Source organism: Cygnus olor, chromosome 20 (genome assembly GCF_009769625.2).
Source record: "Cygnus olor isolate bCygOlo1 chromosome 20, bCygOlo1.pri.v2, whole genome shotgun sequence".
NCBI classification, from domain to species: domain Eukaryota; kingdom Metazoa; phylum Chordata; class Aves; order Anseriformes; family Anatidae; genus Cygnus; species Cygnus olor.
In genome coordinates this window covers 10,388,547-10,411,258 of record NC_049188.1, presented here as the reverse complement: position 1 = coordinate 10,411,258, position 22,712 = coordinate 10,388,547, and the positions used below count along the sequence as shown (strand labels likewise).

At 62.1% G+C, this 22,712-nt stretch overlaps 1 protein-coding gene across 7 annotated transcripts; it reads left to right on the top strand.

The window, feature by feature from the left end:
• The first annotated feature begins 965 nt into the window (after positions 1-965).
• HNF1B (HNF1 homeobox B) lies at positions 966-22,547 on the top strand. 7 transcript variants are annotated; one of them, XM_040532651.1, is made up of 9 exons: positions 966-1,303; positions 5,735-5,934; positions 7,273-7,459; positions 7,870-8,111; positions 14,577-14,740; positions 17,499-17,631; positions 17,722-17,913; positions 18,541-18,659; positions 20,533-22,547. In XM_040532651.1, the coding sequence occupies exons 1-9, from the start codon at positions 966-968 to the stop codon at positions 20,551-20,553; spliced, it is 1,596 nt and encodes a 531-aa protein (XP_040388585.1). In that variant the 3' UTR covers positions 20,554-22,547. The 7 variants fall into 7 exon arrangements, with proteins under 7 accessions (XP_040388585.1, XP_040388584.1, XP_040388582.1 ...); XM_040532650.1 differs by having other exon boundaries at positions 7,195-7,459; XM_040532648.1 differs by having other exon boundaries at positions 17,499-17,913.
• Positions 22,548-22,712: the final 165 nt, after the last annotated feature.

Here is a 22,712-nt window from a genome sequence, read left to right as displayed (position 1 = left end):
ATCGTGCTCGGTGGTGTGGTGGTGCCTCTCCTGCCCTCCCGTCTGCTTTGGGTTGGGTGAATTTGCTGACTTTTTGGCGCTTTGCGTGTTCACAGTGTAAGGAAAGCACTTTGAGCTCAGGTCCCGGAGTTTGGGTTTCTCCCTCTGCCCACTTCCAGACCTGACCCCTGCCCCCCCCGCGGCTCTCAGGGCTCCGTCGGGGCTTTGTGTCCCCGAGCACCCCGTCCCCGCACCGCCCCGTCTGCTAACCCGCTGCGGGTCCCCCCAAAACCCCCATCTGAAGGGCAGCGTGTCTGCACCCAGCCCGTCCTGCCGGCCGGCGGGACCCCGACGGGACCCCCGCGGTGGAGAGCCCTGGGGTCCCGCAGCCCAGGGGGGCTCCCTCGGGGGGGCCCGGGGGTGGCCGCTGAGCCCCGGGCGAGGGCGGAGGGGGCCCGGGGCCGCCGTCGGGGCGTTGCGGAGCGCGTCCGAGGCTGCCGGGGCCGCCCCGGCGGCGGGCACAGGGCTCGGCGCCCCGACGGCGGGCAGGGCTCCGGCCCTCCCGCTGCCGGCCGCGCCGTCGGGGCTCCCCGGGCCCGCTCCGCCGCCCTCCCCGCGGCCGCCCCGGCCTCGCCGCGCCGCTCCTCCGGGGCCTCCGTCGGCTTCGGGCAAAGTCCGCCCCAGCGCGGCCGATAAGGGCCGGGCCGGGCCGAGCCGAGCCGGGCGGGCGGGGGCCGGGCCGCGACGGGCGGGCGGGGACGCGGGGTCCGGGCGGCGGCCGCCCCCGCGGCTGCCGGAGGAGAGGCCTCCCGGCGCTGATTTGCATAAGCTATATTGCCTAATGGAGGCCGGCATGGCTTGGTAGAGGGCGGCCGGGGCGGAGCGGAGCGCGGCGGAGCGGCAGGTGCCGGGGGCAGCCGGGCCGGGCCGGGCCGGGCCGGGCCGGGCCGGGCCGAGCGCGGGGAGAGCGGCGGGCGCCCGGGACCATGGTGTCCCAGCTGAGCGCCCTGCAGCGGGAGCTCCTGGGCGCCCTGCTCAGCTCCGGGGCCACCAAGGAGGGGCTGATCCGCGCCCTGGAGGACATGGTGCCCGCCGCCGGCTTCGGCGTCAAGCTGGAGAGCCTGCCGCTGTCCCCCGGCGGGCCGCCCGACGGCAAGGCCGCCTACCCGCCGCTCGCCAACGGGCACGGCAAGGGCAAGCTGTCCGGCGACGAGGGCTCGGAGGACGGCGACGACTTCGACACGCCGCAGATCCTCCGCGAGCTGCAGGCGCTCAACACCGAGGAGGCCGTGGAGCAGCGGGCGGAGGTGGACAGGATGATCAGGTACCGCCGGGGGGCGGGCAGGGCGGGGACACCGCGGGGACATCGCGGGGACACGGCGGGGACGCCTCGGGGACACCCCGGGGATGCCGTCGGGTGGTCGCGGCCGCCCCGAGCGGCGGGGCCGGGGGTGCCGGGCTCGCCCCCGCCGCCGGCTCCGTCCTCCGTCCGCGCCGGGAGATGAAACATAAACTGCAGCACGTGGAGCCCGGGGCGTTATTAATTTATTTCTATAAATCATCAACAGAAAGATACACAAAGGGCCGCGATTAGGGCGAGCGGAGAGGCGGGTTATTCATTGCCCGAGTTGTAAACCAGGCGGGGAGGGGGAAGGAGGAAACCCCCAAACGCGGCCGCTCCGCTTCCGACCCGGCCCGGCCCGGGGATGCGGCTCCGGGCCGAGCCCGACGGAGCCGAGCTAAGCCGAGCAGCGCCGTGCCGAGCCGAGCTAAGCCGAGCCGTGCCGTGCCGAGCCGAGCCGTGCCGTCGGAGCGCGGCGGAGCAGCCCCGGGCCCGTGGGGGCGCGGGCAGGGAGCGGGCCGGAGGGGAGCAGCGGGGCCGCGCCGCTCGGGGCTGCCCCTTCTGCGCACCCGGGGCCGGTGGAACCGCGCTGGGAGCCCCGCGGGGCCGTCCCCGGGTCCCCCCCGTCCCCAGGGGTCCCGACGGGCCGCGCTGAGCCTGTCCCTCCGGAGGGCTGTGCCGCCGCGTGCCCCCCGCCAGCCCGCGGCCCCCAACGGCCCCGGTGTCCCGGGAGGGACCGGGACGGAGCCAGCACCGCGGTGGGTGCCGGAGGTGCCGTGGGTGCCGTGCTCAGCTCCACGCCTGCCTCGGCGTGAGTCTGGGCGGCCCCGAGGCTTTTGGGGACGGGGCTGGGTGGTGGCACCCGTGCCAGGCCAGGGCTCGGCTGGGCCCCACAGGGTGCTGAGGGGCACGGCATTGCATGCCTGTTCAGCGGGGCACCCACCCACCCCTCCTGCGTGCCACTGGGTGCTCTGCCTGTCCCCGATTCCCCTCTGCCTGCCGCTGTGCCCGGCCCCGGGGTGCCCGGGTGGCACCGGGGGCGCAGGGAGGGCTCTGCCCCGCGTCGCTGCTCTCCCACAGGTGTTCCTGTGCAAAGTTTGCCTTTGGTGCAAACAAGAGCAGGCACATGTCCCTGAGGAGCCTTTTGCAAAGAGCTTGTGTTTGCTCTAAGAGAGCCCTTTGTACTTGGAGAGGCAGCCAAGGTAGAGGCGTCGGGAGCCATCGGTTTCAGCCCCACACCGGGGCAAAACCCCGCTCTGCTGCCACCCCACAGCCCCAGCCTCCTGGCCCTGGGTTCGGCTCCGTCACGGGCTGTTCCCATGCCCCTGGGGGTGCTCGGCCCCAGGGCTCGTTTTGGGGACAGCAGCGTGCCCCGGGCTTGGCTGCCCACCTGCACCACGCTCACTTGGGCGTCCCTACGGCCCGTTCAGGGGGCCCAAATGTCCTCAGCTCTGTGCTGGGGCAGCGTGGCACCGAGGGCAGCGCCAACCCCGGCTCCTTGCAGAGCCTGGAGAGTGGTGCTGGTGGTGCAGAGCCCGGCTCCGGGGCGAGACGCCCCGCGGCACCCTCCCGGCCAGGCTCCAGCGGCCCCGCTGGGTGCACAGGGCAAGCGATCGATCACTGCAGCACCCGCATCCCGTGGAGACGGTGCTGCAGGGGAGCCGGGGGAGCCCCCCAGGTGGGGAGACCAAAACCCGCTCCGAAACGTGCCCGGGGCAGAGGGGAAGGGGCGGCCGTGGAGCCCTCCGCCTCCGAGCTCTGCTCCGCGCTGTGTGCACAGGGAGATGCAGATTAGATAGATCACTGATGTAGGGAGCCGGGTTTATAATCCATGTGTATAAATTCTTGGCATATTTCTCCGAGGATGTTGAGTGTATTTACCTGTTTTCAAGGCTGACAAAGAGGGCGAGTGGGTGGGGGGTCCTGGGGAGAGGGACGGGCACGAGGCTGGGCTGGGAAGTGCCTGCTCTGGGTCGGCGTTCGCAGCCGGGCTTCGTCGTGGTTGATTCTGGGCAGGAAAAAAAAAAGCCTCTCCTCGATGCCAGGGGCAGCGCGGGGTGGAGAAGGGCTGCGGAGCGAGGGCTACGAACTGCTTCTCCAGTATTACCAAGTGCTTCTGGGTTGTTGTTTTTCCTGCATGTAAAGCCCTGATGAAGATTAGGCAGTTAATGAGTTTTTCATTTTGGTGACAGAACCAAAAAAAAAAAAAAAAAAAGGGCTTGTGTTGAATCAAAATGTTTTCCTCTCTTAAAAAAAAAAAAAAAAAAAGAGGCAAACAAACACTCAAACGTTTCATTTTGGGTCAAGTCCAAACATTTTGTTTAACATGAAACAAAATGTTTGGGTTTGGTTTCAGGTTGTTTAACCCTTTTGAATACGGTCAAATAGATTTGTAAAGAAAAACGTTGCTCAGAAATTAAGAGCTGAATAATTGTTTTGAAAGCGTAAGTGTGAAACACACCAGAAATACCGAAGGGAAGCCTTTCATGTAGATGCAAAATGAAAGGAAATTTGTGGACTTTTTTCTAATGCTCACATAATTTTCTTCAGCCAAAATATTGCCAAATTTTATTTCAATTCAGAAGTCACGCCTGTAACCCAAAGTCTCTCTCTTTCCCTTTTGGTAGTGCGCTCTATCGCGCTGGCTCGGGATTTAGCTCTGTAAAAGCGATGCCCTTGGTTCAGCTGTGGGCCAGCCTGCTATGTGGAAGGGTGACGAGCTGTGTCCCATTAACTTATTAGCAACCAGTAATTGTAGGATCAGGTAGGCATTGTGAGCTGCTGGGGAGAGAAGCCCGCATGCAGCCCCTCGGCTTGCGCCCTGCTTCACTCCCTGCCGGGAGCGGGGCCGAGCGCCCGCAGGAGACCCGCGGTGAGAGGAGTTCTCCTTGCGTCCCGCTGGCTCCTGCGTGTCCTGGGGCAGCCCGTGCTGCCCTGTCTCCATGCCGCTTTGGCGATGTCTCGGTGGGTAATTTAATGTGGGAAGGGGCTGTGGGCTGTGTCGTGCAGACCCCCGTGCCCGCCTGGGTAACGCCCGTGCCGGGGCAGCCCGCTGAGGGCAGTGCCGCTGGGCGCTGAGCCGTTTGCAGCGTCACCTCGGGTTTACGCTCGCTGCAAAACCTGCAGCCAAGCTGCTGCCCACCGCTGCTGCATGGCCGAGGTGCTGGGCGGAGGCTGCGGAGCTGGTGGCCCCGTCCTGTGTTGTGCCCAGCTCCGGGGACGGCAGCGGGGTTTGCGCGGTGCTTAACCTGGTCGGGGCCTTGGGCTGGTGGGACAAGTGTGTGCCTGTGTGCACGTACAGCTCTGCGGGTCCGCAATGCAGCCGGGGCCGTACGGAGGACACCGTGCGTGCGGGAAGGAGAAGGGTCTCCAAGTCCTCCTCCAAGTGAAAAAGCCACCGGTGGCACCAGGACAAGAGGTGCCGCAGCCCGAGCCCGCTGCGCTCAGCGGGTCGGTGGGCTTTGGGCACGGGAACGTCCTCCAAAACAGTCCGTGCCCCCCTGCCCCAGGGCTAGGGAGCCGACGAAGCGCCCTTCCATCCAGCGGGCTGCTTGCAGTTGGGTACTTTTGCTTTGGGTCCAAACAGCTTTGTTTTCGTGCTGCATTCAGGACAAAAAGTAAGAAACCTACTCGTTGGGTTTTTTCCCCTTGACAAGTTGAAGGATCCAAAATAACTAATGAATTGGAAAAGCATTTGGACGGTTATTCCAAGTACAGCATTAGAATATCTCATTATTTGAGTGCACGACTGTGACCAGGTTTAGGTTCCACACCGATTTTTCAGTGTTAGAGCACTTCCTTTTAGCCCAGCGTCCTCGAGTACTGCAGAACAAACCCAGGGGTCCTAAACCCGGGGCTCTCGGTGCGGGTGTGTCGGCCTGTTTGTCTGCCATTGCATTTTGCTTTCATCGGAGCTAAAAGAACGCATACAGCATTTTTAATTTTGGCCGTAATTTCGTTTGTCCCCTAAATTGGTGCCAGCTAGCACAAGGACACCAAAGTAACGCATATTTAGGGAAGAGCCATTTTGCAACTGGATCCTGCCGGAGCCAAATTCAAGTGTTTAAAAATATTCGAGACTGACTTAAAATTACTTGGTTAGGGTTTTCCATCCTGGGGGCCACCTGGGTTTGCTTGCTTGCTTTGGCTTTCTGCTCTTCAGCCTCAGCCCGGGGCGGGGGGATGGAGGCCAGCGGGTGCTGTGGCCGCACACCAGCCTCTGCCTCCCCCGAAGGACACGGCCGTGGGATTTTGTGCCCTCCTGAAGGAGGATTCAGTCCAGGGCAGGGGGAGGCAGCAAGAATATTTGTCTACCACCAGTAACAGTGGGTTTCCGATGGTAATAACAGGGTTCCATCGCAGGAAGAAGCAAATTCGGGGGGAGATTAACCCTTTGTTTCCTCCGCCCCGCAGCGAGGACCCGTGGCGGGCGGCGAAGATGATCAAGGGCTACATGCAGCAGCACAACATCCCGCAGCGGGAGGTGGTGGACGTCACCGGCCTCAACCAGTCGCACCTCTCGCAGCACCTCAACAAGGGCACCCCCATGAAGACGCAGAAGAGGGCCGCCCTCTACACGTGGTACGTCCGCAAGCAGCGGGAGATCCTGCGGCGTAAGTACCCGGCGGGGACAGGGCTGGGGCGAGCGCCGCGGGGCGGGGGGCTCCCCAGTGCCGGGCGAGGGCAGCCCCGGGCTCCCCCCTCGCCAGGTCCTCCCCAACACGTTTTTGTGAGATAAATCAATTTCGGCTGCAGGAAAAGTGGGTGGGAGCCCCCCTCGGTCGCAGTGACGCTGCGCGAGCTGCCCCGAGCCCCTCAGAACATCTCGGTTTCTGTATGTCGGTGTTCCTCAGAGCTGGGAAAGCGATTAACGACGGCACGCCATTAGATCCATTTCCCACCTCTGCCCCCTTTTCCTCTCTCCGCTTCTTGAGCGTGCTCGTTTTCTGCAACTGCTTGTCGAAAAAGTAAAGAGAGAGGAAGGAGAAATCCCGTAAATTATTTGTACCTGCAGCGTGGTCTCGGGCAGTCGGAGTTATTTAAAACACAGCCCGCTTTGACCGAGCACCCAGAGCAGGGCTCCTTAAATCCCCGGGGCCCGGCTCACACAGAGAGCGGTGGCAGTGGGGCCAGCGAAGTGCTGAGCCCTGTCTGGCGTGACGGAGCCCCTCCGCCAGCCCCGCTCGCCCAAAAGGGTGCAAAATGCAGCAAGAAAAAGCGCAGGAGAGGGTTCAGCACCAAGCGCTGCCGCTTTGAAAGCGCACCTGGAGATGTGAAAGCAAACAGAGCCCGCTCCAGTCTGGGGCTCTGTTGTCACAAGGGGAAAAGCCATTACAAAAAGAGGGAGAATTCCCCCGCAAACCTGAGAATAATAAAAACCTTCCATTAATCTCCCTTTACTGCCACGGTGACAAGTGCCCGGCTGGACGCGGGGAAGGTCACCCCTGGCGCACAACTCGGGGGCGCGGGGCTGAGCCCCCAGCTCTCCGAGCCTGGGGTAGGGTGAGCACACGAGGAGGGGGCTCTGCGGTGGCCAAGAGCTCATTCTGGGGGGCTTCGGTGTGCCCTGCCTGGCTCCTGGCTTGCAAAATTCCTCTCGGAACAAGCGCAGGCCAGCAGAGCCCCGCTATGAATATGCATGCCCTGCGCATGCCTCCCCATTAAACACCCGTCCGGGTCGGTCACAACCCCGCTGCCCCTGCCTGCGCGTGCAGTCGGTGCTGGGGTGCCCCGAGCCGGCACCGAAAAATGCTGGGGCCGGGGGCTGGGGGCAGCGGGAGGGGTCCAGGGGGGTCCGGGGGCTGCCGCCGCGCGTGACGGTGACTCTGAGCGGCGGCTACAGGCCGGGTCACGTCTGCTCCTTTCTCTTTCAGAGTTCAACCAGACAGTCCAGGGTTGTGGAAATAGGACAGACAAAAGCAGTCAGGATCAGCTGCTGTTTCTCTTTCCAGAGTTCAATCAGCAGAACCAGGGGGCTGGCCAGCTCGACGATGCCTGCTCCGAAACCCCCAGCAAGAAGATGCGCCGCAATCGCTTCAAGTGGGGGCCGGCCTCCCAGCAAATCTTGTACCAAGCCTACGACCGCCAAAAGAACCCCAGCAAGGAGGAGCGAGAGGCGCTGGTGGAGGAGTGCAACAGGTAACGGCCGCCCCGCGCCGCCCGCCGCTTCCTCTGCCGCCCTGCAGCCTCTCCTCCAAAAACCACGCGTGGTGCCGGGCTCACGGCTCGCAAACCCACAGCAGCCGCGGCTGCCTGCTCGTGGCACGGCGTCGCTGAGCCACCGGCCCTGTTTTCGCCTTGCTTTGCCCCCCCTGGGCAGCGTGCGGACCTGAGCAAGCTCCCTGCTGCGGTCGGGGATGCCGTGGGGATGCCACAAGGTTGGAGGGAGGTGGGGTGGCTTTTGTGGCATGGATGCAGTCGGGAAGAGCGGGCAGGCATTGAGAAAGGGCTCAAACACCCCCAAACCCACCCATCTACCCGAGGCCCCCTGCGCGTCGGGGGGCTCCCCAGCGGCACCCTTGTTCCAACGTGTCCCCTTGCACGCGCAGGGCCGAGTGTCTGCAGCGAGGGGTGTCTCCCTCCAAGGCGCACGGGCTCGGCTCCAACCTGGTGACGGAGGTGCGCGTCTACAACTGGTTCGCCAACCGGCGGAAGGAGGAGGCTTTCCGCCAGAAGCTGGCCATGGACGCCTACAGCTCGGGCCAGCCCCCGCACAGCATGAACCTGCTGCTGTCCCACGGCTCCCCCCACCACAACCAGCCCAGCGCCTCGCCCCCCAGCAAGATGCCAGGTAAGCCCATGTCCAGGGCAGCGCGGTGGCCGCCCCAGCTGGGTGGTGGCGCTGAGCAGTCGCTGTACTGGCCCCCGTTTCTGCTGGAGAGAGGGGTGCTGGACCCCTGGGGCCGTGCACGGCCAAGACGGCGGTGGCCTCGGAGGGAGGATGGTCCATGCTGCCCACGTTGGCCAAGGGGCAGCGACGTCGCTGAGCTCTTGGTGCAGTTTTCCTGTTGGCAAACCGGCCACAGACACATCAGCTGTGCGGCCGTGGGGTGGGACCCTGCTCAGCACCGGGGTACGGGGACGTCCCGGTCCCCCCGAAGCCTTGACGGGTGTGGAGAGGAGCGAACGCTGTCCCTGCAGCCCGATGGCCGGGCGAGCCACGTGGCGAGGGCTGGATTTCCGTGCCGCCAAGGGCAGATGGGTGTTTGCTTGGCTGGCTGGATTTGACGGCGTCCCCGCACGGGCTGGGCTGGGCTGGGCAGGGGCGGGGATGCGGGCTGCTGCCGCCTGACGTGGAGGGCAGGGGGACGTGGTGCCGGGGGAGGAAAGCTGCCGGGGGGCACAGGGCTCGCCTTGGGGGCCGCCCTAATGGCACGAGTGGCTGCGGGCAGGGGGCTGCACCAAGCCCTGCGGCCGGGCTCCCCTCTGCCCCCGGTGTGCGCGGCCGGGGGGATTTAAGCAGGAGATAACGCCGCGGGCAGAGCCGGGAGGGTAATCAGGGAGGGCCCGGCGGCGGCCGCAGCGTGGGGCAAGAGGCATTGTTGGGAGAACAATCCCCATTGTGCCGCTACCTGCAATCTGCACTCCAAAGCCGCCAGCCCCGGCAAACAAGAGCGGGCGCTTTGTGGCGGGCGGCGAGGGGTCAGCGCGGGGCCGCGGGGCTGCGGGCGATGCGCCCCAAACACCCTGGGCCTCGTCTCGGGGTGGCACCCGCACAGCCCGGCTGGGGAGCCGAAAACCGGCCCCCTCTCGGAGCTGTCCCTGCCTGGCTCGCTGCGAGCCCCCAGCCTCATCTCAGAGCGGAATTAAATGAAGCGGTGTCCGGAGAGTCCCATAGGCACGGGGAGAGGGTGCTGAGGGCTGGGGATGGGGCTGTCCTGGGCGCTGTGGGACCCCTGGGCAGGCTCCACGTGTGGGGACACCCTCGGGGCGCAGAGCATCCCACACCCCACCTGCCCCGCTGGCAGCAGCGGCCGCAGCCCGGCTCCCGGCGCAGCTCTCCCCGCGGGGCGGCCCGCGGTGACCACGGTGTGACCCTGCCCCAGGAATGCCCCGCACAATGGCGGGACCGGGCGGACGTTTGCCCTCCTGTCACCGGCTGATTGCTTACAAGGTGCCCTACAAGCACATTGTCAGCAAAATCAGCTGTTTTCTGTGTCGGCCGCCGGGCTTTACAATACCGCACCAGCATGCAGCCCCGCGTTGTCATGGCGTTGTCCCCCCCGTGCATGCTTAATTGACAATTAAGCCGGGGCTTTGAACGAACCCCGCTGCCTTTGATGTGCCCCCGTCCTGCCAGCGCGCATGCAGGCACCCCGCGAGAGCCTTTGTTTTCTTCTATTAGGGGACAGCAATTATTGTAACCGCGGGCATTTATCTCGGGGCTGCGGGGCCGTTAAGCCCAAACCTTTATTTTCCCATCCGAGCTTCGGCCAGCAGGAGCCGGCCGCGGCTATAGGGCCGATGACAGCCCATTCGGAGGGGCTTTTGAGCCGGGCAGGAGTGATGGCCGCGGAGGGGTCAGGAGGGCTCGGCCGCGGGGATTTGCTGGCGGCCAGCGCTGGTGCGCATCGGCCTCGCCGAGGAGGAGGAGGTGGGCACGGCGAGGGCTGCGCAGGGGTTTTGTGGGCCGCTTTTGGAGCGACGGGCTGGGATGGAGCTCACCCGCTGCCTGTGTTGGGGTCCACCAGACCCGGTGGCGTTTTGGGCCCTACAAGCTGCGTGGCAGGCTTGCAGCCCCCAAAACACCACCGGGTCCTCCAAGAGGTGCTGACCCCATCCGTGGCTGCGCGTGCTGGGATTTGAACTGCCCTTGCACCGTGTGTGGCGCTGTCTGGAGCCCTCAATGCCTCCTTAACAGCTTAATGACAGCGCTGGGGACGCTGCCCGCGTCCTGCCCCTCTGCGTCCTCCCTGCCGGGGAAGGGAACGGTGGGGCTGGCTGCGAGGGGCAGCTCAGAGCCGCTCGCAAAGCGGGGCACCGGCATCGCCTGGTGGGCACGCTGCGGGTGGTGCCCTGCCAAAGGGGGGGATGACGGCCAGGGGCCGGGGGAAGAGCTGGAAAAGTCGGGCATCCTCCCAGCCTCTTCCTGGGGACCCCGAGCCAAGTCTCAGGGCAGAGTTTTTAACTATTTGGAGGTAAATACTTAAAGCCTACCTCGGAGGCTTCTCAGACTCTGGACTTTTCCCTTCCTATAGGGTATTATCAGTGATCTCGGTTCCCTGTTTGTCTTGAAGGTCACTCAGGGCTTTATCTCGCTGCCTCGGTGCCATGCCGTAGACTCTGGCTTATGCCATTTTTATCTTCAAGAGCCCCAAAGACAATCAGTGCATTGACGAGATTAGGTGACGCGCTGCCCCCCCTGCGTCCCCACTGCATACAAAGGGCCCCGGGGCGCCCCGCAAAGCCCCGGCCCCGCAGCATCTCCCCCGCCCGCCCCATCCGTCCGGCAGTGCCCACGCAGCAGACATCAGCACAGTCCTTCATATGCATGTATATTACAAATAATGTATATATCTGAATATACGTGATATATATTTTAGATATCTCTACAGACGTACGTACAAGTATAAAAATAACTCAGCTCCACGCCCTGAGGTTCTCGGTAAACTGCGAGGGCAATTGGGGTGATTTTAAATTTTTTTTTTTTTTTCCTTAAAGAAAAGCCTGTCCATAAAACCCTGGTCCAGAGGTACATCAGTTTATATCTGGATCTTTCAAGTTGTTCTTTGATAGCCGTGGGGTACGTGCTGGTTCTGGCTGTGGACCCGGTGCCAGCCGTTGTAATTCTTTACTGTAGCGCTCATTGTGCGGCTCTGTGGGTACGGTGTGCTGTTAGGAGCTTTTCCCGGTTTTATGGGGGGTAATTAGGGCTTTATGACAGCAGCAAAATGGGAGGGTCCAGTCCCAATAAACAGGTTTATAATGGATATAAACTATGCACCTCTGTAACTGAGCAAGATTAACACTTTAGGGACAATTTGAGTGGCAGCCCCAAAATCGGCGATTTGCGGGGTGTTGGTGAGGCTCCGGGCAGAAACACAGCTGGTGTGAGCAGTGAGCAGTGAGCAGCCTCGGGATGCTCCTGGGGATGCTCCTGGGGATGCTCCTGGGGACGTGCCTTGGGATGCGCTGGCTTGGGGACGGGCTCTGGCACCCCACGGAGCTGGGGGTGCCGGCTGCGGGGCTGAAACACAGGGTTAAGGCTACGGGAGCCAGACCCCGCGGTTTGTCTGGAAACATGGGAAAGCAGTAAAACGTTTCACGGGCTGTGCAGCTCGGGGGCCAAACAATAGCCGGGTCCCATAAACAGACTTTTATATTATGGCTGTAGCTCCAGTTGGAGAAAAAAAAAGTCTTTAAGGGCGCAGGCTCCGGGGGCAGGCCCATTAACAGTGATTCACGGGCAGGCTCCTCTCCGGGGCGGCTGCGCAGAGCTGGACGGGGAGAGGCTGAGGAGGAATAAATCTTGTGCTGGGGCTGCTTCAAGCACAGGAGAGCGGCAGGACAACAATCGTGCTCAGCTCTGTGCAGCCGCCTGGCCCGCCGTGCCATAAACCCTGAGCTCGGGTGGGACATGAAGCCCCCCAGGAGGGAGCCGTGCGTACCGGGGGAGGGCAGCAAATGGGGCCAGCGAGGTGCCAGGGGGCACATCCTGCGCTCAGACCCACAGGACGGCCGCACCATCTCCCCACGGCCGTGGTTGAAGCGGGGCTGGGCGGGAGCTCGCTGGGGAGGCAGGAGGAACGGCACCTCCATCGCCCGGAACGCTGTTGTAACTGGCCAGCGTGAGCCTCCCGATGCCAACTGCCCCGTCTGCCAAAATCCAGCCCGACAGCGAGGGCATACAGACAGCAATAATATGCATCCTGCTCTAGGAATGGAAAAAAAAAAAATAAAAAAAATAGTTGGTGGCTTCCCAAAGGCCCACGAGTTAGCCACAGCACACGGGAAAACCCTTACCCTGCCCAAGCCTCGGCTGCCAGACTGCCTGGACACCTCAGCGGTGGTTATCGCTTCCCAAACAGTAACAGTCTCGTCCTTAGGATTGCAGGGAAAAGCTAGAAAATCAGCTTTTAACATCGCCTACTTTTTAAAGACAGCTACGTAATTCTGGGTGTCTTGGCTGAATTGGGTACAGCGTGATTTGGGGTTTTAAAATTTTGTCCTTACTGAAAGCTTCACGGAATCCAAAAGGGGGGAGGATCGCCCTGGCAGTTAGCAGACCTCAGCATCCCTCCCTTGTGGTGTTACTGCTTGAAACCTTACAGACCGTCACCCTTAAGGGTAACGTCTCACCCAGTCCTGCATTTCTCAAACACACCTTGGGTTTCTTTCGTAGCCAATTCGATCACTATTTCATCGGCACAGAAACTATAATTTAATCTCCAGCCGGAGCCGCCTGTGCTCCTCGTCTATCTTTAAGACCATTGTGAGAAGAAAGGGCTTTATTTTATCTCCCCTCCCATTGTTTGAGTAGCGCTGCAGGATCTCAGGCCGGCAGCGGCTGAAGCACACTTTGCACGAGGCCGGGGCCGCGGGGAAGAATGTGGTGACAGTGCCCCGGTTGAGTAATGTTTACCCTGCTCATGGCTGGGACGTCCACTCGTACCGGCAAATATCCACCTGCCAGAGGACATTCTTGTATTATCAGGGATAAAGGGGTTTGCTGGGAAACGATCAGGAACCAGACATCGCGGGGAGATTCCTATCTGCGGGACATGTTTAACCAGCTGATGTTGAAAATTTGGAGGCAATTTAAGAGTGACTTTTCTGTGCTTTCGGCGATGGCAGCAGGTAGCCTGCCGTGCTTTATCCGCTGCTTCTGGGGCCTCGTGCGCAAAGCGGCCAGACCCAAGTTATCGGTTATTTCAGATGTTTCTTCTTCCTTGACTCAGAGGTTTTAGAGCAGCCCTTGGAGCATCCCCACAGACCTGCCGCCCGCCAGCCTGCACTGAGCCTTGGCCGGGGGATGCCAGCACCACCTCTGAAGCTCCAGGTCCTCGGGGCTTCGGCCACCACGCCAGCAGGGCTCCTGGCACCTGGCGGAAAGAGCCCCAAAACCCCAGGACAAAGACCCCACTACCTGGGCACGTGGAGCCGCTCAGGTCGGTTTGGGGACAGGTCCTCAAGGTGCCCACGCGGTGGCCGGGGTCACCGGTGATGTCTGGCTCTGGCTTGGGCAGAGGATGCTTGCAGAGGTTGCTGCTGGTGATTTTCATTCCCAGGAGAGATTTGGGCCCTCGGGCCAGCCACCGCTTCGATCTCCGGGGAGTTCAGTGAACCCGGCTGCGAGCCCGGTGCTGGGCTCCTCGTAATAAATGGCTTCTCACCGGAGTTGTCAGGGCACCCGTGTAAAAGACGCTTTTGTTTCCCATGGGTTTTCCTTGGTTAATTATTTGTGATCTGTAGATGCCTTTCCATGACACACGGCTGATCATATGGTTATCAGTGCAGGGCTTTTTAGCCAAATTAAATATATTTGTATTGAAGACCTGTGCTCAAGCCAGATTTCACTCCTTGGCGGTGTCAGGCTGCGCTCTGGTTTGGAGGTTTGCATTTCTTGTCCCTCTGTCCTCCTGCGGCGCTCGGTTAATCATGCACTTGTCAAGAGCGAGTCGAGAGGGAAATGGGATGCAGGAGAGGCTGAGAAAAAAGCGAGGGCCGTCGTTGTTCGGAGCCAGGAGGGCTTTGGGACAGCGGGGCCCCGAGGAGCCAGGCGGGCCACTCGGAGGAAGAACCCCGGGATGCAGAGCGGCTCCTGCAGCTCAGGGCTCCCAGCTGGTGTCCGAGAGCCCGGGGCCGCGGCGGAGGTTGCACGTGGGTGTGCACTGTGCAATGAAAGCACGAGGGGTGCAGATGGGTGCGGAACGGTGCCTGTTGTTGGCTGGATGGGTCTGATGGGGGCAGCCCCTTTCTGCCCCACGGGCATCAGGGACAGTCGGGTTCCTCCGGGAGCTGCAGCACTGTTTGGGCGCTTGGTATCCCTCAGCCTTGTTTTCTCCGGGCAATTTCAGGAGATGGGGCTGGGGAGAGGCTGGAAAGCAGCACGGGAGGAGGAGGCACATCGCCTGCTGCCCTCCTCCTGCTCATCGTTCAGGGGGCTCACACATTTGTGTGCAAAGCGGCTGCATCCTTGTGCTGCGTGCCCCAGGAGGGCCGGGGGGTTCCTCACTTCCTGGGGGGCGGCACGGCCGGGGGGGTGCCCTCACCGGGGTGCCCGCGGGCGATGCCAACGCCTGGCGCTGTTTTGCAGGGGTCCGGTACAGCCAGGCGGCGAGCGGCGAGGCGGCGTCCTCCGGGGCCATCAGCCACCACGGCAGCGGTGCCATGGTCACCACCAGCCAGGCGGTCCTGCAGCAGGTCTCCCCGGCCGGCTTGGACCCAGGCCACGGTTTGCTCTCTCCCGATGGTAAAATGGTGAGTACACCTGGCCTATTGTGGCGGCGGCGCTGATAAGATAAGAGGGCCCAGCGGGCAAAGCAAACACGCTTTCCCCGGGTTTCACACGCGGCCCGCGATGAACAATGGGGCATTGTGGGGCCGGGGCCGTGGCGCGGGCGCGTGCCCGTCCCCAGCGCCTGCCTCGAGCACGACGCGCGGCCCCGCGGCCCCACGGGCGGCGTGTTCCCCAAAAGCAGCCCGTAAACCTGACAGAGCCCGCTCCGCTCCTATCGATCGCATGCCTCACTGACTGACTGCGCGCTGGGTGGATCACTGTTTGCTTTCCCCTGCCGATGACATGGGCATTGATAAAATGCTCATTCATTACTTTTCCTTAAGCCCTCCCAGGTTCTCAGCTTTGCTGGGAAGCTCTTTCCTCCCCGGCCGTGCCGGGCTGGTGCCAGCCCCCGGTGCTGTGCGTGGCCGTGTGCTGGTGCCAGGCTGTGCGGGCAGCGGGGTGGTGGGGACGGGACGGGACGGGATGGGACGGGACGGGATGGGACGGGACAGGATGGGACGGGAGCACGGCGCTCCCTCGCAGCGGGCTGCTGCGGCTTTGTGGTGCCTGGCTGCCCCGCGGCTCTTCCGGGAGGAGGTTTTCCTGCTGAAAGTGAAAGTCGCACATGGCCCTTGGCAGCGGGGCCAGCCCGCTCTGCCCCGGTTTTCACTTCCATTTTCGCAGGACTGTCCCTCCTGGGCCGTCGGCTGTGCGTCCCCACAAGTCTGCTGGCTGGGTGCTCCCTCCTGCAGCCTGGGCTCCTTCTCCTTGCAGCTCCCTGCTCTGCCTATCCCTCTGCTCACCCCCACGAGGGGCTCCTTGCAGGTCCCTGCTCTGCCTTTCCCTCTGCTCGCCCCCACGAGGGGCTCCTTGCAGCCCCGCAGGCTCGGGTGCTGCGCTGGGCACACCGAGCGTCCTTCGCCAGGCAGAGGAAGCACTGCAGAGCGATCCCAAGCCCCGCAGCACGCTCCCTTGCCATGCGTCCTGAGCACACCCATGTCTCCCTCGGGGTGTGTTGAGCCTTGTAACCCTGAGCCTTGAAGTCATAAAATGAGTCACGACTGAAGGCAGCAGCAGGCACTGGCGGCGCGGGGCGGGGGGCGAGAGGACAAAGCCGTGCGAGGAGCTCGGTGGCGCGGAGCTCTCGGCGCACCCCAGCCAGCTCCTTTTGCAGGAGACCCTTTTGGGGGGGGGACAGGAGCCCCCCGGGAGGGGAGCTTCCCTCGCGTGACAGAAGGCCGCTCAGAAGTGCAGTGGGTTACGCTGGGGGAAGCAGCCTGCTAAAGGCACACGCGGGCAGAGCACTGCTGAATTATCCCCGCTGCACAGCGCTGTCTGGGGCTGCTCCGGTTCCCCAGCAGCGTGCAGCTCTGCCAGCTTATCTCTGATCTTTAAGCAAGGCTAGCTAGTGCTTGCAAGTTATTTAATAAAAATATGCTGTAGGCTGTGGTTTCTAGTAAGTAAACATGTGCCTTTAATACCCCACATGAAACCAAAAGCTGCCAAGGAAATTGCTGCATCTGAAGGCAATCGTTTTTTAGGGAGGAGCGCTACGGAGGCTGCAGATAGCTGTGGTGTTACCCTCCTTTATGCTCCTGTGTTGCTCCTGTAGTCCCAGAGAGCCCCCTGCAATGGTCCAGTGCCTGGCGGGTCTTTTCCAGTCCTGCCATCTCCAGGTGACCTCTTTTGGGAGCAGCTCTTTTGCCCAATTCCCCGAGAATTGTGCCCAGGCTGCAGGTGAGCGGTGTGCGTTTGCTGCGAGCCGCCTGGCTCGTGCACCGCGGCGTGGTGTGACCTGGCCTTGAAGAAACTTTGAAAGTGGAAAGTACTGGATAAGGAAACATGAGTCACTCTCGTGCTCTGGAATTTATTGATGTATTTGTTTCAATTGCAATGAGGCTATCTCAAATTCAATGGGCAAAATAAACAAGGCGCTGGGCCCGGTGTCCAGGAGTGTCGTACGAAGAGCCCGAAGGATGGCTCCGAAACATGGATCGAAGCTGCTCGGTGCAGGAGGTTCCATCAGAGGGGTTAGGAGGACTGCAGCGAATCAATTCAGCAACACCTAGGCGCTGCTGTACCCCTGTTTTACACCAGGGACCAACGCAGACCTCCCAGCACGCTCTGAGGGTCTCCACGTGTGTCTGACCATCACACACCAACCCCAAATCCAGGGAGCCGGCTTTGGCCACCTCACCAGCACTGCCCATCTGCGCACTGTGGCTGCAGACACTAAACCAGGATTTTTTTCCATAAAAGTGATGACTAAGAAGATCACCCAGGTCTTTTTTATTTTTTTTTTTAAGATTCCCGAGTTTATATTTCCCACTTTCCTCTACAACCGTGACGGCTGGAAGTTAATGAGTGTTGAGAGTCCTCAGTTGTCCCCAGCTGCAGGAACTTGGACCTGGCGAGCAAAACGGCAAACGCCTGGGATGCGTCCTGTCCCCGGCGCTGTGCTCTGCTGGAGCGCTGGCAGCCGGTTCCAGGGGAGCTTTGCACTGCTGCTGCTTTGCTATTTATTAACGTGATGTTCAGGAGTCCCAGCCAGGGTCTGCAGCCCTGGGGCACCTCACTGAAAGGTGCCCAGTGTGGCCGCAGCCTGCTTGGCTCCTGGGGGCTTTTTCCGACGCCCCCATCCCTGTTTTTGGAGTTGCTGTGTCCGGGTGGTGTCAGGGAGCCGGGAGCAGCCCTTGTCGTGTGCCTGATGTCTCCCTTTGCATTGCTCCTTGGCAGATCTCCGTGTCGGGCGGCGGGCTGCCCCCGGTGAGCACCCTGACCAACATCCACAGCCTGTCCCACCACAACGCGCAGCAGTCCCAGAACCTCATCATGACGCCGCTCTCGGGAGTCATGGCCATCGCACAGAGTAAGCACACACCCGGGACCCCTCCGGACCCCTCCTGCGGCGCGCTGGGGACCCCGGCGCTGACTGTCCCCGCTCTCTCCCTCCTCCCAGGTCTGAACACCTCGCAGGCGCAGAGCGTCCCGGTCATCAACAGCGTGGCCGGCAGCTTGGCGGCCCTGCAGCCGGTCCAGTTCTCCCAGCAGCTGCACAGCCCGCACCAGCAGCCGCTCATGCAGCAGTCGCCCAGCCACATGGCCCAGCAGCCCTTCATGGCCACCGTCACCCAGCTGCCCAACTCGCACAGTAAGGGGACGCCGGGCGGCTGCCCCGGGGAGAGCCTGGAAGATTAACTCGATGGGAAATGGGCTTCTGCTCCCCTCCTGTGTGCCCCTGCCCGTGCTCGTGTGCTCTCTCCCCTGGGTGCCAGCCGGGGTGGGGTGGCCGCGTCCTGCTCCGTCCCCTCCTGCCCCGGTGCCACCCGCTGTGCTGCATCACCCGCACTGCTCCCGGGCTGGCCGTGGTCCCCAGCAGCACTTTGTGCAAAGATTATTTTTCCTTCTGGGTTCTTATAGTTACAAATTGCTTCTTGCTCTGGTCTTGCTGGAGGAGGTGGTCAGCAGAAGCAAAAGCCTCCCCTTCTGGCTCCTCTGTTGTCCTTGCCCCGCTCCAGCACCTGGCTCTGCTGAGCTCGGCCTTTTCACCCGTCCTTTGGTCCACCCTGTTTTCCCTGGGCGAGCTGGTACCTGAGAAAGAGGCCATTTAGAGGCACACAGCAATTTCCTCCCACTTGTTTTATTGTGTCCCTGTCCGCACAGTATCCATCCCCACGCAGCACCCACGTGTGTAGCGCAGGGTTTGCCTGCTTTGCTCCCCTTCCAAGGCTCTGGGTGACTTTTCTGTGACGGCCGCTTGTCCCCCTTCTCTCCGCAGTGTATGCACACAAGCAGGAGCCTCCCCAGTATTCCCACACCTCCCGCTTCCCCTCGGCGATGGTGGTGACGGACACCAGCAGCATCAGCACGCTCACCAACATGTCTTCCAGTAAGCAGGTAATGGCCGGGGCTGGTGGCAGGGCAGGGCTGGTGTAATTCGGGGTGTTTGCTCCACGGGTCCCGCCTGCACTGCGTGTCCCGGCTGAGGACGAGCCCTTCGGTGCTGAACACCCAGCCCCAGACCTTCAGTGGGCTGCGAAAAACCCGTTGCAGATGGCAAGCGTGATGGGGACGTGGGTGACAAGTGGCCGTGATGGATTGCACTTCCCTGAGGCCACGCTCAGCTGCACGGGGCTGGGGCATCCTCGGGGGGCTCGGCTTCGGCCCTTCATGGCTGGGGTGAGCTGGGATCGGTTGGAGCCGGGTGCACGGCAGCCCCAGCCCCAAACTTTATCTGCCCCGTGCCGGCACAGGACTTATCCCGGCTCAAATCAGGTGCGCGAGGCCTTACTCAGACAATGGCCCCTTTCTAACAGCCGGCTCTGGGGACTGTGGGAAATATGCGGCCCTTATTGATTGCTAGATAAATAAGAGAGAGCCTTGAACTTGTATGCAGATAAACTTTCTTACCGAGCTTTGACAGTGGAGAGGAAAAAAATGCCTGCAATGACCGCAGAGTAAATACAGCGTGGGATTGCTGCGGGACCTCTCTGCGGATGCTCGGCACCGTTTGCTGCTCGGGGGGCAAGGAAGGGGCTGGGGCCACCGCGGGGGCTCAGGGTGCCCGGGGTGTCCCACGGGGGAAGGCAGAAGTGCCGCGGGTGATGAGTGCTCCGGCTGGGCTCGGTGCAGGCTCCTGCTCTCCGCGGTGCGTGGGGCGAGCGCTGCCCTGCGCCCGCGCGTGGCGGCGTGGGGGCGGCGAGGCGGGGCCGCGCTCCTCGGGAGCACCATTTCCTCCGCGCGGCCTTATCGGCCCATCTGGTGTGCGCTCAGCCCGAACTCCCCCTGATTAATCGTGCTCTCCTGCCACGGGCTGGCTTTGATGCCGGCTTGCCGAAACGAGCCCGCTGCACACAGGAAATGTCCTCGCATGGGAATAGCGCCTGGGCAGCCCCGCCGCGGGGCCGCTGCCCGGCTGGGCGCTGCGATCAGCCTACCTTGACGTGGCGCTGCCCGGGGCTCGCTCGTTTTCCTCCCTCCGTCCTGCTGTCACCATTTAATTAAAGCAGGAGAAGGGCTCTCCGTGCAGGAGGGGGGAGATGGGGCCGGGCCGTGCAGATGCTGCTGGGGACGGGTGCGAAATGCCCCCAGCGATGGCCAGAGGGCTGCACCCAGCCCTGGCAGGGTTTGGGTTTTAGTGGTGGCCGTTTGTGCTGCTGCTCCCTGAGCAGTCCCCTCTGTGCAAGAGGGGCACGCAGCTCTCGGTTCCTCCGACAACGCTCGAGGCCGAGCCACCATTTTTATTACGTTAGCAAACACCTGATAGCCGCAGCCCGTCCCTAATGACATGTCACGGGAGGCTCCTGGCGTCTCCTTATCTCCGCGTTACGATGTTTGCTGTTCGCTCCAGCCCACAAGGTCACCCGCGGCTGCCGGCCCCCACCCCACCGGTGACCGGGGGACCCCAGGGACGGGGCAGGGGCTGCTGCGGTGGCGCCGATGGAGGAGCAGGGGCTGCCAGGTCCTTCCGAGGTGACGGCGGTGCTGGGGACAGCAAAGCCCCGCTCCCACCCAAACACTGCCTTACCAGCACAAACCCCATAGAACAATTGCTGAAACAGGCCCCTTTTTTTTTCTTTTGAAGTATTATTTTGGGGGTGGCAATATCTGGCTCAATGTGTTTTCGCAGTGCTCTACCTTTGGGGGTGCTGCGGGGCTTGGGGGTTTCGACAAGGTCGGGGGGCCCACAGGAGATGCCCTCGGGGAGCCCCGGCGCCGCGGCGGTGCTGCCCTCGCCCTCCAGTCACCGTGCTGCTCTCTCCCTCCCCAGTGTCCCCTGCAAGCCTGGTGATGCTCCACACCTCGCTGCCTTTGCACATAGCAACGGGAACTTTATTTTCCACAACATCCCGCGGGCGACCCGCGCGCTGAGCCGCAGCGAAGCCCAGCGCCGCAGCGAGGAGCCCACTTCCCCGACACGGAGCCGGAGGCTCAGCACCCCGCCGGGACCGGCCCGAGCCTGAACCGCGGGCGCCTGCCCAGGGACCGCGCCTCTCCTCCCCTCCGCGCAGTATTTCCGAGATGTGTCTTGAGGATTTTTTATTTTTTTTTTTCTTAAGTATTTGCCTTCCAAGAGGCCGTTGGCTCTCCCGAGGAAATAGGAACGAGCTGTCCTGAGAGGTGGCAGCAGGGGAAGACGGACCGTATTTAAGTTACACTCCTCTGCCCGACGGACTGAGAGGGACTTGGGTCTGTTACTTGGCGCTCGGAAGGAGGAATCGCATGAGCTGTTGAACTGAGCCAGTTAAACTGTAAATATAGGTACAGTCTGCTCCATCCTCACCTGTCCCCACTCCTATACATAAAGATTTATATAAAAGAAGTAAATTTTGTCCAATGGATGTAAACTACTGTAATTAAGTGCAATTCCCCCATCTGTATATATTGTTCCTGAATCTCCTCTCTCTCCCCTTTTTTTTTTTTTTTTGGTAAAGGTCAGAGCTGAGTATGCTGTCGGTTTTGTATTTCCCTTCTTCCTTTAAATGAGCCAGCCCACGAGGAAAGCCCTGTGCCTATGCGAGGACGCCGGTCCGGCAGCACCGCTCCCTGCCCTGCGGAGGGACGGGCACACACACGTGTGTCCCCCCCCAGCAGGGTGCCGGTGCCGTGCCGAGCAGAGCCCCGGCAGCTGGCTGCTGACCGCCAGAGCCTGGGCAACCCTGAGAGCTCGGGGGCTGCCTGTGTTGGGGGGCGCAGAGGTGGGCTGCCGTGGGGTGGAGAAGCGCTCAGCAGCCCCAGCCACACAGACACGCTGCCGGAAAGCTCAGAGCACCGGCAGCTTCCAGAGGAGCCCGTAGCTCTTGTGCTGTGCAAGGGGATGTGGCTGCAGGAGGTGCTGGTGGGATCGTCCTCAGATGGGGTTTGGAAACCCTCTGCCTTTCCTCCTCTCCATGGGACGCAGCTGGTGCCCAGTCACTGTCTCGTCTCCTGCCCAGAAACCAGCCAGTATAGGTGCCTTATTTTCCGCTGCTGCTGACGAGCCTGGCTGGCTCCCCCCTCAGCAATAACCACGGTGCTCTCACCGTGGCAGCGTCGCCGCCGAGAGGTGCTGCAGAAGCAGCCTGGACGAGCCCTGAATTCCCGCAGACCCAAATTCCTCCCTGCTCGCTCCGGGATGAGGGCACGGGATGTTTCCTACACCCCAGCAGCCTCAAACCACCAGTGCCAGAGCTGCCTCTCCCCTGCCTGCGGTGGCTCCCAGAGGACAGGCTTCGAAGCACGATCCCCAGCTTGTGGATCAGCCCAACTCCACGGCGAGGGCACGTCCCAGCTCCGCAGCCGCTGGTGTGGTTTAGGTGCCCAACTTTCCAGAACTGTGGAAGCTGCACACGGCATCGTCTCACTTCCCGTGGGACAGAAGCTCCTCCGTGCACACACCCCTTCGGAAATGGATCTAATGCTCCCAAGTTGTTCATTTTTTTCTTAAACTTTGCCATGTGTGCCAACTGCTGAGGGTGCTTTAGAGAGGTGAAGGGCAGTGGAAGTGCCTGTGGACGGACGACCACTGCTCAGAAAAACACTGGACGCTTTATTTGGGGCACGAAAGACTTTTACTGTGTGTCTGTACAATCTCTGGCATGGTGGGACCCTTGCTGGGACTGATGGGAGCTGCCCTACGGTGAATAAGTCATCACGAATTGGAGACCAATATTCAGAATGACGTCTAATTTAATGTATACCATAATTAAACACCATTTCTTCCTACTCGTTGCTGCTGTGTGATCTGTGAATCCTGCCGCAGCGGGAGGTGCTGCTGGGGTGGGCAGGGGGCAGCGGGGCCTTGGGGCTCCTGCGGTATGGGCAGTGCCACCCCGCTGCCTCCCTGCGGTTCTGGGGGCCGAGCCCACCCGTTGGGGAGGCAGGAGGGGAGGCAGAGTTTTGCTCTGAGGCTTTCGGGGGTCTGTGACTGCCAAGAGCTGAGGCTTGGAGCACACCGGTAGCAAAGGGTGG